Raw genomic sequence first — 13,936 nt, 5'->3', positions numbered from 1 at the left:
TGCGATGTATGATAGTGAACATGCGTGCGTGAGTGCTTCACGAACTCTACAACGTGTTGAAAGGTCTCAGTCAGAAAAATGTAACAACTTAGCCGGCTATTGAACCACTTTTTTTGGGAGTGGAGATTTAGCCGACTGGTTCTGTCTCAGGCCTCTCAGCTAGGCGACTGATGCCGTATGTTGTGGGTTCGAATCCGATTGAAAACTATCCGTATTTTCTATCCTGGGTCGGTAACACTGCTGGTGGACAGAATTGTCCCCGAGGTTATCGTTCGCCCAGTTAAAGCGATGAAATTCGTTTCTTCGCTTCGATAAAGTGTGTATGTGCGATGTATGATAGTGAGCATGCGTGCGTGAGTGCTTCACGAACTCTACAACGTGTTGAAAGGTCTCAGTCAGAAAAATGTAACAACTTAGCCGGCTATTGAACCACTCTTTTTTGAGAGTGGAGATTTAGCCGACTGGTTCTGTCTCAGGCCTCTCGGCTAGGCGACTGATGCCGTATGTTGTGGGTTCGAATCCGATTGAAAACTATCCGTATCTGAAATATATCTTAAATATTACCAAAATTGGTCTTGAAGATTCTATAAGTGCGCAATTTGTTACCACTTCCATTCTTCCTTGAATCATCGAAAAGGGTTCTCTTCAAGGTTTCTAAGTATTGATTTTCATACTCATGTTTATTAGCTTCTTACATGACTGAGAATAAGAATTTACTCTAAATTCACTGAAAACACGACTTTGATTGTAACTTCCCAAAACGTGATGAACAAATTTTGCCCATGGAGAATTGATTTGTATATTTTCTCTATGTGCATTTTTTCAAAATATAGCCTCCTGGAAAATTATTAATCTACACCAATATCTTATCACAGACATATTGAGCTTAATTTTACAAGGGAATCTACCTAGCTCAGATCTAATACCCTCAAAAGGGGTGCGTTTACTTACTCCTAAAATAAACCTGAAATATGATATACAAAGACTTTCAAGGCAGTTATCAACACTTGTAAGTGCAAAAAGTTGCCAGGCAAAAATTACTATGTTGCGACATTGTCAACACCCCACCCCGCTCCCCGTCTGGCGTACCATAGAGATCGAATTCCCCACTACCAGGACTCGAAGTGCGATCAATATCCCCTGTTGCCCCGCACTCCCACGGTGGAAAACATTGATAGGTGCATGACATTCAAGTCTGGATCACATGATTCAAAGTCTGTCATCATCTGCATCTGTTACAAGTCTTGACGGAGAAATTTCCATCATTTATTCCAAATTTCAGTCGGTCATCAGGACCGACATGTTGCTAAAAACTTTCGGCCCGACGAGAAATCTGTCGGTCTCGGACCGTCGGACCGACGTTAATTTCACACAGACAGACAGACAGACAGACAGACAGACACACAGACAGACACACACACAGACAGATAGATAGACATGCATACATACATACATTTATTTGTACAGCTTTTAACCTCCAACAGCCGCCCAACCTATCAATATCAGCTGGTTTAACTTGATATTACTGCTTATAATAATATAAACAAGAGTTAATTACATTCTAATTAAAGTAAAAATGCCTTGCTTATCAAGATTACGTCATAAAAAATAGCATATCTGTCAGGTTATAAAGAATCTTCAGCTGTGTATCTTTATCAGTATTTTCAGCCTATTAACGAAGCACATTTTGACTCTCAAATTAAGGTAGTGACTCAGGTTTGTTGGTCAATTTTAGCAATTTTGTGATTATTTCATATTCTGAACCCCCGAAATATGATCTTTTTATTAGAGAAAACTGTGAGGTAACATTTTACTAGGAAATGTCTGGAATTTTAGTGAAAACACGGCCTTCTAACCACTGCGCGAGTTATTATTTTCATTTTGTATTAACGGTCCGGATTACTGTCAGCGTTATTGTTATACCTTGAAGGAGATTATGTAAATTTTTACGCACCATGTTGTGCATGCGCATAAGAGACGCTATTCCAACATGGCTGACGACTGCCGGCAGTAGCGGTGTAGAAAACGTAAACGGGGGCCAAAGAAGCAAAATGGAAAGCTGATGGACGCGAGCGTTTTGAAACTTTTGAAACTTTCTGACCTTGGCTCATACTACAACTGCCATTGAAACATTTGTTGGTACTATGGTAACATGGTTGCACGCGTGATGTTGAGAATGCATAACTATAGCTCCATACCCGGGCTCCATACACACGCGCACGTACAGCACTGTAGATTACACTGCCGCCCCACGAGACTCTATTTAATCTTCACTGGAAAATATGGTTCTAAAACAGCAGCCCATATTTTTGGACTTAGTTTGTAAATTGTCAATTCGACACTGTTATGTCGGTCTAGAGCACAGCAACGTACGCGAAACGTCGCTTCACGATCGGTGCCGGTCTGTTTCTCAGGTCATGAGAGTGTCGCTGGGTGTCGCGACACGTCGCCGTTTCAATTTTAAATTTACAATCAGTGAATCTGTCGAGTATTGCCTCAGTCGTTAATCTTAAGTCATGAAGAATCGCTTTTACGTGTACCTGAAGTTGATTTTGGTTTCGAAAGCGAAATAGCGCACGAAAAACCCGGTATCATTCCTGATGGTGAGCAAAAAGACTGCAGCAGATCACATGTGAAAACTACAAAAACAAGTGCGACTTACTCGCATTCCTTGAACTTCTCAACTACAGAATTTTTTAGAGCATCGAGAGTTGGTCGTCTCATATTCGAAAGCAAGCAAGCAAGTGACGTCCTGTACTATAGGCACAAAAATCAGCGCTAAAATCATAGACCCTAAAAACGGAGGGTCTATGCTAAAATGAACTTGACAACCATTTCACACTTGGTACGTGCATAAATTACGGGCTATGAGACCGGAAGTCGAGCGCTTGCGAGCAAGCGAGTGCGCGTCGTCGGCAGAACGCAGACCTGTAAACCATTCCGGCTGTATTTTTTTAAACTTTTCTAGTCTTGTAACCAGACTCTAACCGTTACCAAACAGTGTACAGTTAAAATAATTATAAGCTAGATGCGTATTTGACAAACAGATTATGCCCTGAATTATCTTTCTAGTGTTTATCGTGTAAATAGTACCCACCGCTTAAGCTGACCAGCCTCACGTTTCTAAGCACAATTTTCATCATTTTTAGGCGAACTAGTGTTCAGGACTTGTCAGAAATTCTCCAATTTTATGCCCAATATTTAACCTAGACCCAGATCGAATGAATTTTTTGTAAAGGCACAAAAAACTGACATTTTTGGCCATTTTGTGTGAAAAATAGGACGTTTACACAAATCGTCGATTTTCTCAGTTCCGAATTTTGCTATGTATGCGCACCCCCAAATGAGTGTAAGTCAGCGACGCGTGGGTGGAATTCCCCCACTCTTCGCATGCTAACACTTCATGATTAGACCTGAAAAACCGTGTTTTAGATTTTTGATAAACCCCCCGGAAGTGACGATAACTTGACAAACGTGAACAACAGACGATAATTTATGCGAAAATTCGACAGTTCACACTTCGAAGGCTCACTGTGCAGAAACAAAAGCGAATTTAAAAAATCCAAAACACGGTTTCCCCCCCCTCCCAGTATATCCAGCTGTCTAGTGCCGTTAACAGATCACTTAGGGGTGCTGCCAATTTTTACTTATACTTTTTAAGTGAAAAAACTTAAAATCACACGTTTTTGACTTAAACAAACATCAGAATGTATGTTTTGACAACAAAACAAAATTGTTACCTTTTTCAAGTATAGACCTAACAGAAAATGTACCACATGTTGGGTGTGAGACCCCGTTTTTTATGTGAAACTTTTGATTGAAAATATGTGTCAACGAACCTGAGTCACTACCTTAACATTGCAAGTAAGTTCTGTTGAATAAGTTGAGACTGTACGTACTCAGAGAAAGCACACTGAAGAGACAAATGTTTGCAACGTTAAAAGTTCAAGGTCATCAAAAGCATTACAAGGAATCATGTAACTCTTTCATTGCTCTGTTTACACAGATTCCATAATTTCTTTAAATAGAACATGAGGAATCTTATAGCCCAGCCTTACCATAAAACCCTATCACTTTGACCACTCTTTTAATTGACCACTCTATTTTTTCCTCAAAATGTAATTGTGTTTCTTTATCTTTATCAAGTTCACCACAACTGGAAATCGCAACGTTCTCTATCTCTCTTTATTTGGCCAATCCGTCATGACAAACTATTATGAGCAATATCTTTTAGATAACATACAGAGAACAATACATGATGGTACAGAATATGTCAAAGTTGGGCTTCAGGAAAGTTGCCTTTATATGCTTTAATCATCCAAGATGGTGACAATTTCACTATGAACTGTTAAAGATAATAAACTTTCTAATAATTCTACACTAAAATTATTTTGGCTTTGTTGATTTCCTAATTAATTCAATTATTTAAAATTATATGAATTATTTTTTCTGGGTGAATTGATAGGTTTTATACAGTACAAGAGTTACATACAATGTAAGTCAAATTAAGTTAAATATCAATTACCGTCTACCATTGCATCATTCCTATAAATAACACCTCAGCCTGGAATAGCACAATCATGATTTGCTCATTCACACTATCAGTACTTGACTTTAAATGAATGACCTACTACATTTCACCTGTGCACCAAATTTGAAAGCATGGCAAAAAGTACTCCGAATTAGCAAATTTTGCCTTTAGTTCACCAAGTCATCTTCAGGTCACTCCTACGAACCTGCACACCCAATTAGAAAGTAATACCACACACAGTTTCAAAGAAGTTTTTTTTGACCAAAAATGGCAAAAATTGCCCAAAAGTACAAATATGCAAAGTTTGCCATAATTTCGATGAATTCTATTTTGAGTTATCATAAGGCACCTTCACGCCTCATTTTAAAGCGATCCGACCATTGCTTCAAGAGAAAAAGATTTTTTACTAAAATGGCAAAAAGAAAAGAAATAAAAATTCATTAAAAATAGAAAGCATCAAATATTGACATGAAATTTCTATGTTTAAATGAGTTGGCCAAAGGTACCTAAAAACAAAATACGACAATGATCAGATGAGTAGTTCCTCAGTTATTGATTTTTGACCATTTTCGCCCTTTTTTCTATTTCATTTGCATACACATGGGACTAACAAGTTCATTTTAACAATTGCACATCAAGACCATATATGACATCACTACAGCAAAGATAAGCTTAATACGTGCAGTGGTTTGTGAGTTTTTGCATTGAGCGGACAGACATCCCCATATACATACACACAGACAGACAACTAACATACAGACTTTATTCAATCATATAACCTACGAATTGCGATATATGTATGGCAAACGGGCGCTGAAAACTAATTGTGTTAATTGTGAAACTGCTGTGTGTATAAACAATCTGCCATTATGTGTTTTACATCTACACAATGCTTTGGAAGTCCACATTACAGTAATTGCAAATAGTGCACAAACACTAACCTTTTGAGGAACAGCAGTTGTTTCTGGTGTTTCCGTTGTTACTTTCACAGTAGTCACAGCCACGGATGATACGTTTCTCAGCAGAGTGGTTTGTTTGGCTACAGATGTATTCTTTCCTCCTCCTTGGCAGTTGTTTCACCTGACGTCACCAGCACCACAGGCTTAGTTGAGACAGCGTGGCTGCTAGTCTCCCTTTCAGCTGTAGTCTGTTGTCTAGTTGTCGGTTGTTGCGTCTCCTTCGCCGCAGTTGATGGCTGGCTGATGCTTGCTGCAGCAGTAGATGCTCTTGTGGCCTGAGTAGTCTGCTTTATAGTGACCTGCACAGGTGCTGCTGCAGTAGTTGCAGCATCTGTAGGCTCGCTAGAAACCTGTGCTGTTGATGGTATAGGGGATTCTCTAGCAGTTGTTTTGGCTGCTGTTCCTACAGACACATCGCCTCCAACGATGGGAGCTCCTGTTGACTGTTGTGAAGTTGCTTGCATTGTAGTCTGTTCCACTGCTGTACTTGTTTTCTCTTGCTGAGTTGTTTGACCAGGAACAAATGTTGTTGATGCAGTTGAAATTACCTTCAAATAAAGGGTCAGTGTAATATAAAAATAGTGTCAATGTCACTGCGCTCCCATTTTACAGAAATACTCAGTACTAGAACACACATGACATTGCATTTTAGCAGGTTGATTACTAAGAAAATTCCATCATAAGTCCAAATTAATCTTATACCCCAGCAATATGAAATGCTCCATCTTATAATGACTTTAAAATATCCGACAGAAAACCACCCTAGGATCAAGACCATCATGTTTTAAAGCAATCCAACAAATACTTTGGGAGATAACGATTTTTTGACAAAAAGTGGGAAAACTTGCCACAAAAATACAAATACGAAAATTTCACCACAATTTGAACGAATCTGACAAAGGCAAACCCTTGGATCATATATACAGGTTTCAAAGCAATGGGATGAGCGCTTTTAGAAAATATGATGTTTGACCAAAAACGGGAAAATCGCCCCAAAAATACAACTTTCAACATTTTACAACAGTTTGAAGAAATGTAACGAAAGTCACTCTAAAGAGCATGCTTACTAAATTTCAACCAAATCTGGTCAGTGGTTACAGAGTTTTAGCAATTTGCAGGATTTTTCCTTTTTTTCCAAACATTGTCACATTTTTACTTTGGCATATTCATTTGAAATAAATCTCACATCTACACCCCTGGGTGCACCTGTCCAACAAATACTAAGATGGTAGGTCCTGCGGTTAAGGAGTTTTAATGTGTACATACATCCGCACATACTAACATACAAACATACATACATAAATATATCCATGCATGCATGCATGCATGCAAACATACATCCATACATACATACATAGACGGACGGACATCCCTATATACATACATACAGATAGACAACTCACATACAGACTTTATTCAACCATATAACCTATGAATTGTGGGCGCTCAAAACGAATTGTGTTACCAACATGCTTACCAAATTTCAACCAAATCTGGTCAGTGGTTACAGAGTTTTAGCAATTTGCAGGACTTTTCCTTTTTTCCAAACATTTTCATATTTTAACCTTGGCATATTCATTTGAACAAAATCTCACAATCTCCATCCCTGGGTGCAGCTGTCAGACAAATACTAAGATGGCAGGTCCTGCGGTTTAGGAGTTCTTTATATGGACGGTCATACATCCGCATATACTAACATACAAACATACATACATAAAAACATGCATGCATACATGCATGCATGCATACATACATACCTACATACATACATACAGACAGACAGACAGACAGACAGACAGACAGACAGACATGCATGCATACATACATTTATTGTTACAGCTTTTAACCTCCAACAGCCGCCCAACCTATCAATACCAGCTTGTTGAACTTGATGCTACTGCTTATAATAATATTAAAAGAGTTAATTACATTCTAATTAAAGTAAAAATGCCTTCATTATCAAGATTATGTCAAAAAAAACCCAGCATATCTGTCAGGTTATAAAGAATCTTCAGCTGTTATCTTTATCAGTACTATTCAGCCTATTAACCAAGCACATTTTAACTCTCAAATTAACATTGCAAGTAAGTTCTGTTGAATAAGTTGAGACTGTACGTACTCAGAGAAAGCACACTGAAGAGACAAATGTTTGCAACGTTAAAAGTTCAAGGTCATCAAAAGCATTACAAGGAATCATGTAACTCTTTCATTGCTCTGTTTACACAGATTCCATAATTTCTTTAAATAGAACATGAGGAATCTTATAGCCCAGCCTTAGGGGTGGACCATTTGATATCCTGGGGGGGGGGGGGGCTTGGAAGATTGGTGGAGAGCCATTATTTTTTTCCCACGTGCTTCACCATGAATTATTTTTTTTCTACAGGGCATATGCTTGCAACTTTTTTTTTCACTTTCCTTCTTCGAATATATTTTTTTTTTTACCAAATTTCGGTGCAATGTTTGTTTGCTTGGTTTTTCACACCCAGTAACAAGATGCTGTTCTATCGCACACAGACTATATTCAAGAAACTAAATAAAGATATGTAAATACATGTACATTTTTGATTAACTTTACAAAAACATATTTGTAAAATCATGTACATTTATGGCATTTTATGGCATTTACTTGTCAGTGTTGTCCTTACATTGAAAGTAGCCAGGTAATTTAAGAAGTAGATGGGTGGACTGCGAGGAAGCGAAGCGACCGAGCGGCGAGTGAGCGTAGCGAACGAGGGGGGGGGAGAGCGCGAGAGGGGGGTGTCCCCCCTCTCGCAAGGCGAAAAATTAAATTTTGGAGTGGAAATGGTGTTCTCTGGTGGCATCTGAGGTGACATTTAGCTGAGACTGAAACAGTACTTTTGTTGTGTGTCTTAGACGTGGCTCACATACAACAAAACAAACAAACATGATTTTGTTTTGTTTGTATTATTTATGACACACTTATGGTTTGCAGTGAAGATGTAACATTTAATCTAAAATCACCCGCTGTCTGCTCATTTCATTGCCCATTTCCCATTCTTCATTACCACATAGTAGTTTCCCCAAAATTGTGCTATTCCAGGCTGAGGTGTTATTTATAGGAATGATGCAATGGTAGACGGTAATTGATATTAAACTGAATTTGACTTACATTGTATGTAACTCTTGTACTGTATAAAACCTATCAAATAAAGGGTCAGTGTAATATAAAAATAGTGTCAATGTCACTGCGCTCCCATTTTACAGAAATACTCAGTACTAGAACACACATGACATTGCATTTTAGCAGGTTGATTACTAAGAAAATTCCATCATAAGTCCAAATTAATCTTATACCCCAGCAATATGAAATGCTCCATCTTATAATGACTTTAAAATATCCGACAGAAAACCACCCTAGGATCAAGACCATCATGTTTTAAAGCAATCCAACAAATACTTTGGGAGATAACGATTGTTTGACAAAAAGTGGGAAAACTTGCCACAAAAATACAAATATGAAAATTTCACCACAATTTGAACGAATCTGACAAAGGCAAACCCTCGGATCATATATACAAGTTTTCAAGGCAATGGGATGAGCGCTTTCAGAAAATAGATTTTTAACAAAAAAGGGGAAATCGCCCGAAAAATACAACTTTCAACATTTCACCACAGTTTGAAGAAATGTAACGAAGGTCACTATAAAGAGCATGCTTACCAAATTTCATCTAAATTTGCAGGATTTGTCCTTGTTTTCCCTACATTTGCATATTTTTGACTTTGGCATATTCATTTGAACAAAATCTTACATCTCCACCCCTGCGGGTACCTGTCCAACAAATACTAAGATGGTAGGTCCTGCAGTTTAGGAATTTTTTATGTGGACGGACATACATCCGCACATACTAACATACATACATACATACATACATACATACATACATACATACATACATACATACATACATACACATACAGACAGAGAGACAGACACACACAGACAGACAGACAGACAGACAGACACATAGACAGACAGACAGACAGATAGACATGCATAGATACATAGATATATTTTTACAGCTTTTAACCTTCAACAGCCGCCCAACCTATCAATATCAGCTTGTTCAATTTGATACTACTGCTTATAATAATACAAGAGTTAATTACATTCTAATTGAAGTAAACATGCCTTTCTTATCAAGATCATGTCATAAAAAACAGCATATCTGTCAGGTTCTAAAGAATCTTCAGCTGGTTGTCTTTATCAGTACTTTCAGCCTATTAACCAAGCAGAATATGTCAAAGTTGGGATTCAGGAAAGTTGACTTTATATGTTTTAATCATCCAATACGGTAAACATATCACGATGAACTCCCAAAAATCAGAAAAATGTTGAACTTTCTCATAATTCTACACTAAAATTATTTTGGCTTTGTTGATTTCCTTATTAATTTAATTATTTAAAATTATATGAATTATTTTTTTCCTGGTGAATTGATAGGTTTTATACAGAACAAGAGTTACATACAATGTAAGTCAAATTCAGTTAAATATCAATTACCGTCTAACATTGCATCATACCTATAAATAACACCTAAGCCTGGAACAGAACAATCATAATCTGCTCATTCACACTGGCAATACTTGACTTTAAATGAATGACCTACTACATTTCACCTGTGCACCAAATTTGAAAGCATGGCAAAAAGTACTCCGAATTAGCAAATTTTGCCTTTAGTTCACCAAGTCATCTTCAGGTCACTCCTACGAACCTGCACACCCAATTAGAAAGTAATACCACACACAGTGTCAAAGAAGATTTTTTGACCAAAAATGGCAAAAATTGCCCAAAAGTACAAATATGCAAAGTTTGCCATAATTTCGATGAATTCTATTTTGAGTTATCACAAGGCACCTGCATGATCCGACCATTGCTTTAGAGAAAAGATTTTTTACTAAAATGGCAAAAAAGGAATAAATTCATTAAAAATAGAAAGCATCAAATATTGACATAAAATCTATATGTTCAAATGAGTTGGCCAAAGGTACCTAAAAACCAAATACGACAATGATCACATTAATTCCTAAGTTATTGATTTTTGACCATTTTCGCCCTTTTTTCTATCTCATTTGCATATACATGAGACTAACAAGTTCATTTTGACATTAGCACATCAAGACCATATATGGCAATACTACACCAAAGATCAGCTTAATACGTGCAGCGGGTCGTGAGTTTTTGCGTTGGACGGGCAGACATCCCCATATAGAGACATACAGACAGACAACTCACATACAGACTTTATTCAACCATATAACTTCACAATTGCGATATATGTATGGTAAATGGGAGCTAAAAACTAATTGTGTTAATTGTCAGACTGCTGTGTGTATGAACAATCTGCCATTATGTGTTTTAAATCTACACAATGCTTTGGAAGTCCACACTACAGTAATTGCAAATAGTGCACAAACACTTACTTTTCCAGGAACAGCAGTTGTTTCTGGTGTTTCCGTTGTTACTTTCACAGTAGTCACAGCCACGGATGATACGTTTCTCAGCAGAGTGGTTTGTTTGGCTACAGATGTATTCTTTTCCTCCTCCTTGGCAGTTGTTTCACCTGACGTCACCAGCACCACAGGCTTAGTTGAGACAGCGTGGCTGCTGGTTTCCCTTTCAGCTGTAGTCTGTTGTCTGGTTGTCGGTTGTTGCGTCTCCTTCGCCGCAGTTGATGGCTGGCTGATGCTTGCTGCAGCAGTAGATGCTCTTGTGGCCTGAGTAGTCTGCTTTATAGTGACCTGCACTGGCGCTGCTGCAGTAGTTGCAGCATCTGTAGGCTCGCTAGAAACCTGTGCTGTTGATGGTATAGGGGATTCTCTAGCAGTTGTTTTGGCTGCTGTTCCTACAGACACATCGCCTCCAACGATGGGAGCTCCTGTTGACTGTTGTGAAGTTGCTTGCATTGTAGTCTGTTCCACTGCTGTACTTGTTTTCTCTTGCTGAGTTGTTTGACCAGGAACAAATGTTGTTGATCCAGTTGAAATTACCTTCAAATAAAGGGTCAGTGTAATATAAAAATAGTGTCAATGTCACTGCGCTCCCATTTTACAGAAATACTCAGTACTAGAACACACATGACATTGCATTTTAGCAGGTTGATTACTAAGAAAATTCCATCATAAGTCCAAATTAATCTTATACCCCAGCAATATGAAATGCTCCATCTTATAATGACTTTACAATATCCGACAGAAAACAACCCTAGGATCAAGACCATCATGTTTTAAAGCAATCCAACAAATACTTTGGGAGATAACGATTTTTTGACAAAAAGTGGGAAAACTTGCCACAAAAATACAAATACGAAAATTTCACCACAATTTGAACGAATCTGACAAAGGCAAACCCTTGGATCATATATACAGGTTTTCAAAGCAATGGGATGAGCGCTTTTAGAAAATACGATGTTTGACCAAAAACGGGAAAATCACCCCAAAAATACAACTTTCAATATTTCACCACACTTTGAAGAAATGTAACGAAAGTCACTATAAAGAACATGCTTACCAAATTTCAACCAAATGTGGTCAGTGGTTACAGAGTTTTAGCAATTTGCAGGACTTTTCCTTTTTTCCAAACATTTTCATATTTTTAACCTTGGCATATTCATTTGAAATAAATCTCACATCTACACCCCTGGGTGCACCTGTCCAACAAATACTAAGATGGTAGGTCCTGCGGTTAAGGAGTTTTTAATGTGTACATACATCCGCACATACTAACATACAAACATACATACATAAATATATCCATGCATGCATGCATGCATGCATACATACATACATACATACATACATAGACGGACGGACATCCCTATATACATACATACAGATAGACAACTCACATACAGACTTTATTCAACCATATAACCTATGAATTGTGGGCGCTCAAAACGAATTGTGTTACCAACATGCTTACCAAATTTCAACCAAATGTGGTCAGTGGTTACAGAGTTTTAGCAATTTGCAGGACTTTTCCTTTTTTCCAAACATTTTCATATTTTTAACCTTGGCATATTCATTTGAACAAAATCTCACAATCTCCATCCCTGGGTGCACCTGTCAGACAAATACTAAGATGGCAGGTCCTGCGGTTTAGGAGTTCTTTATATGGACGGTCATACATCCGCATATACTAACATACAAACATACATACATAAAAACATGCAGCATACATGCATGCATGCATACATACATACATACATACATACATACATACAGACAGACAGACAGACAGACAGACAGACAGACATGCATGCATACATACATTTATTGTTACAGCTTTTAACCTCCAACAGCCGCCCAACCTATCAATACCAGCTTGTTGAACTTGATGCTACTGCTTATAATAATATTAATAAGAGTTAATTACATTCTAATTAAAGTAAAAATGCCTTCATTATCAAGATTATGTCAAAAAAAACCCAGCATATCTGTCAGGTTATAAAGAATCTTCAGCTGTTATCTTTATCAGTACTATTCAGCCTATTAACCAAGCACATTTAACTCTCAAATTAACATTGCAAGTAAGTTCTGTTGAATAAGTTGAGACTGTACGTACTCAGAGAAAGCACACTGAAGAGACAAATGTTTGCAACGTTAAAAGTTCAAGGTCATCAAAAGCATTACAAGGAATCATGTAACTCTTTCATTGCACTGTTTACACAGATTCCATAATTTCTTTAAATAGAACATGAGGAATCTTATAGCCCAGCCTTAGGGGTGGACCATTTGATATCCTGGGGGGGGGGGGGGGCTTGGAAGATTGGTGGAGAGCCATTATTTTTTTCCCACGTGCTTCACCATGAATTATTTTTTTTCTACAGGGCATATGCTTGCAACTTTTTTTTTCACTTTCCTTCTTCGAAATATATTTTTTTTTTACCAAATTTCGGTGCAATGTTGTTTGCTTGGTTTTCACACCCAGTAACAAGATGCTGTTCTATCGCACACAGACTATATTCAAGAAACTAAATAAAGATATGTAAATACATGTACATTTTTGATTAACTTTACAAAAACATATTTGTAAAATCATGTACATTTATGGCATTTTATGGCATTTACTTGTCAGTGTTGTCCTTACATTGAAAGTAGCCAGGTAATTTAAGAAGTAGATGGGTGGACTGCGAGGAAGCGAAGCGGCTGAGCGGCGAGTGAGCGTAGCGAACGAGGGGGGGGAGCGCGAGGCGCGAGAGGGGGGTGTCCCCCCTCTCGCAAGGCGAAAAATTAAATTTTGGAGTGGAAATGGTGTTCTCTGGTGGCACCTGAGGTGACATTTAGCTGAGACTGAAACAGTACTTTTGTTGTGTGTCTTAGACGTGGCTCACATACAACAAACAAATAAACATGATTTTGTTTTGTTTGTATTATTTATGACACACTTATGGTTTTATTTGCAGTGAAGATGTAACATTTAATCTAA

The 13,936-nt window shown here is 37.8% G+C and overlaps 1 protein-coding gene across 1 annotated transcript; it reads right to left on the bottom strand.

The window, feature by feature from the left end:
• Nucleotides 1-5,570: 5,570 nt before the first annotated feature.
• On the bottom strand, nt 5,571-11,415 carry LOC139134376 (uncharacterized). Its single transcript, XM_070701237.1, has 2 exons — nt 10,933-11,415; nt 5,571-6,038 (listed from the first exon to the last, which is right to left on the bottom strand). Exons 1-2 carry the CDS (start codon nt 11,413-11,415, stop codon nt 5,571-5,573), a joined length of 951 nt encoding a protein of 316 aa, XP_070557338.1.
• Between the last annotated feature and the right edge of the window lie 2,521 nt (nt 11,416-13,936).

Source organism: Ptychodera flava, chromosome 6, assembly GCF_041260155.1.
Source record: "Ptychodera flava strain L36383 chromosome 6, AS_Pfla_20210202, whole genome shotgun sequence".
NCBI lineage: Eukaryota > Metazoa > Hemichordata > Enteropneusta > Ptychoderidae > Ptychodera > Ptychodera flava.
This window is presented reverse-complemented; position numbering and strand designations above follow the sequence as displayed.

Bases quoted from the DNA above. Each gene is read 5' to 3' on its own strand.
- LOC139134376 (XM_070701237.1), bottom strand. From the start codon at position 11,415: ATGCAAGCAACTTCACAACAGTCAACAGGAGCTCCCATCGTTGGAGGC. The intron at 6,039-10,932 runs GTAAGTGTTTGT...CTTTATTTGAAG, and splicing joins CAACTGCTGTTCCTGGAAAA to GTAATTTCAACTGCATCAAC.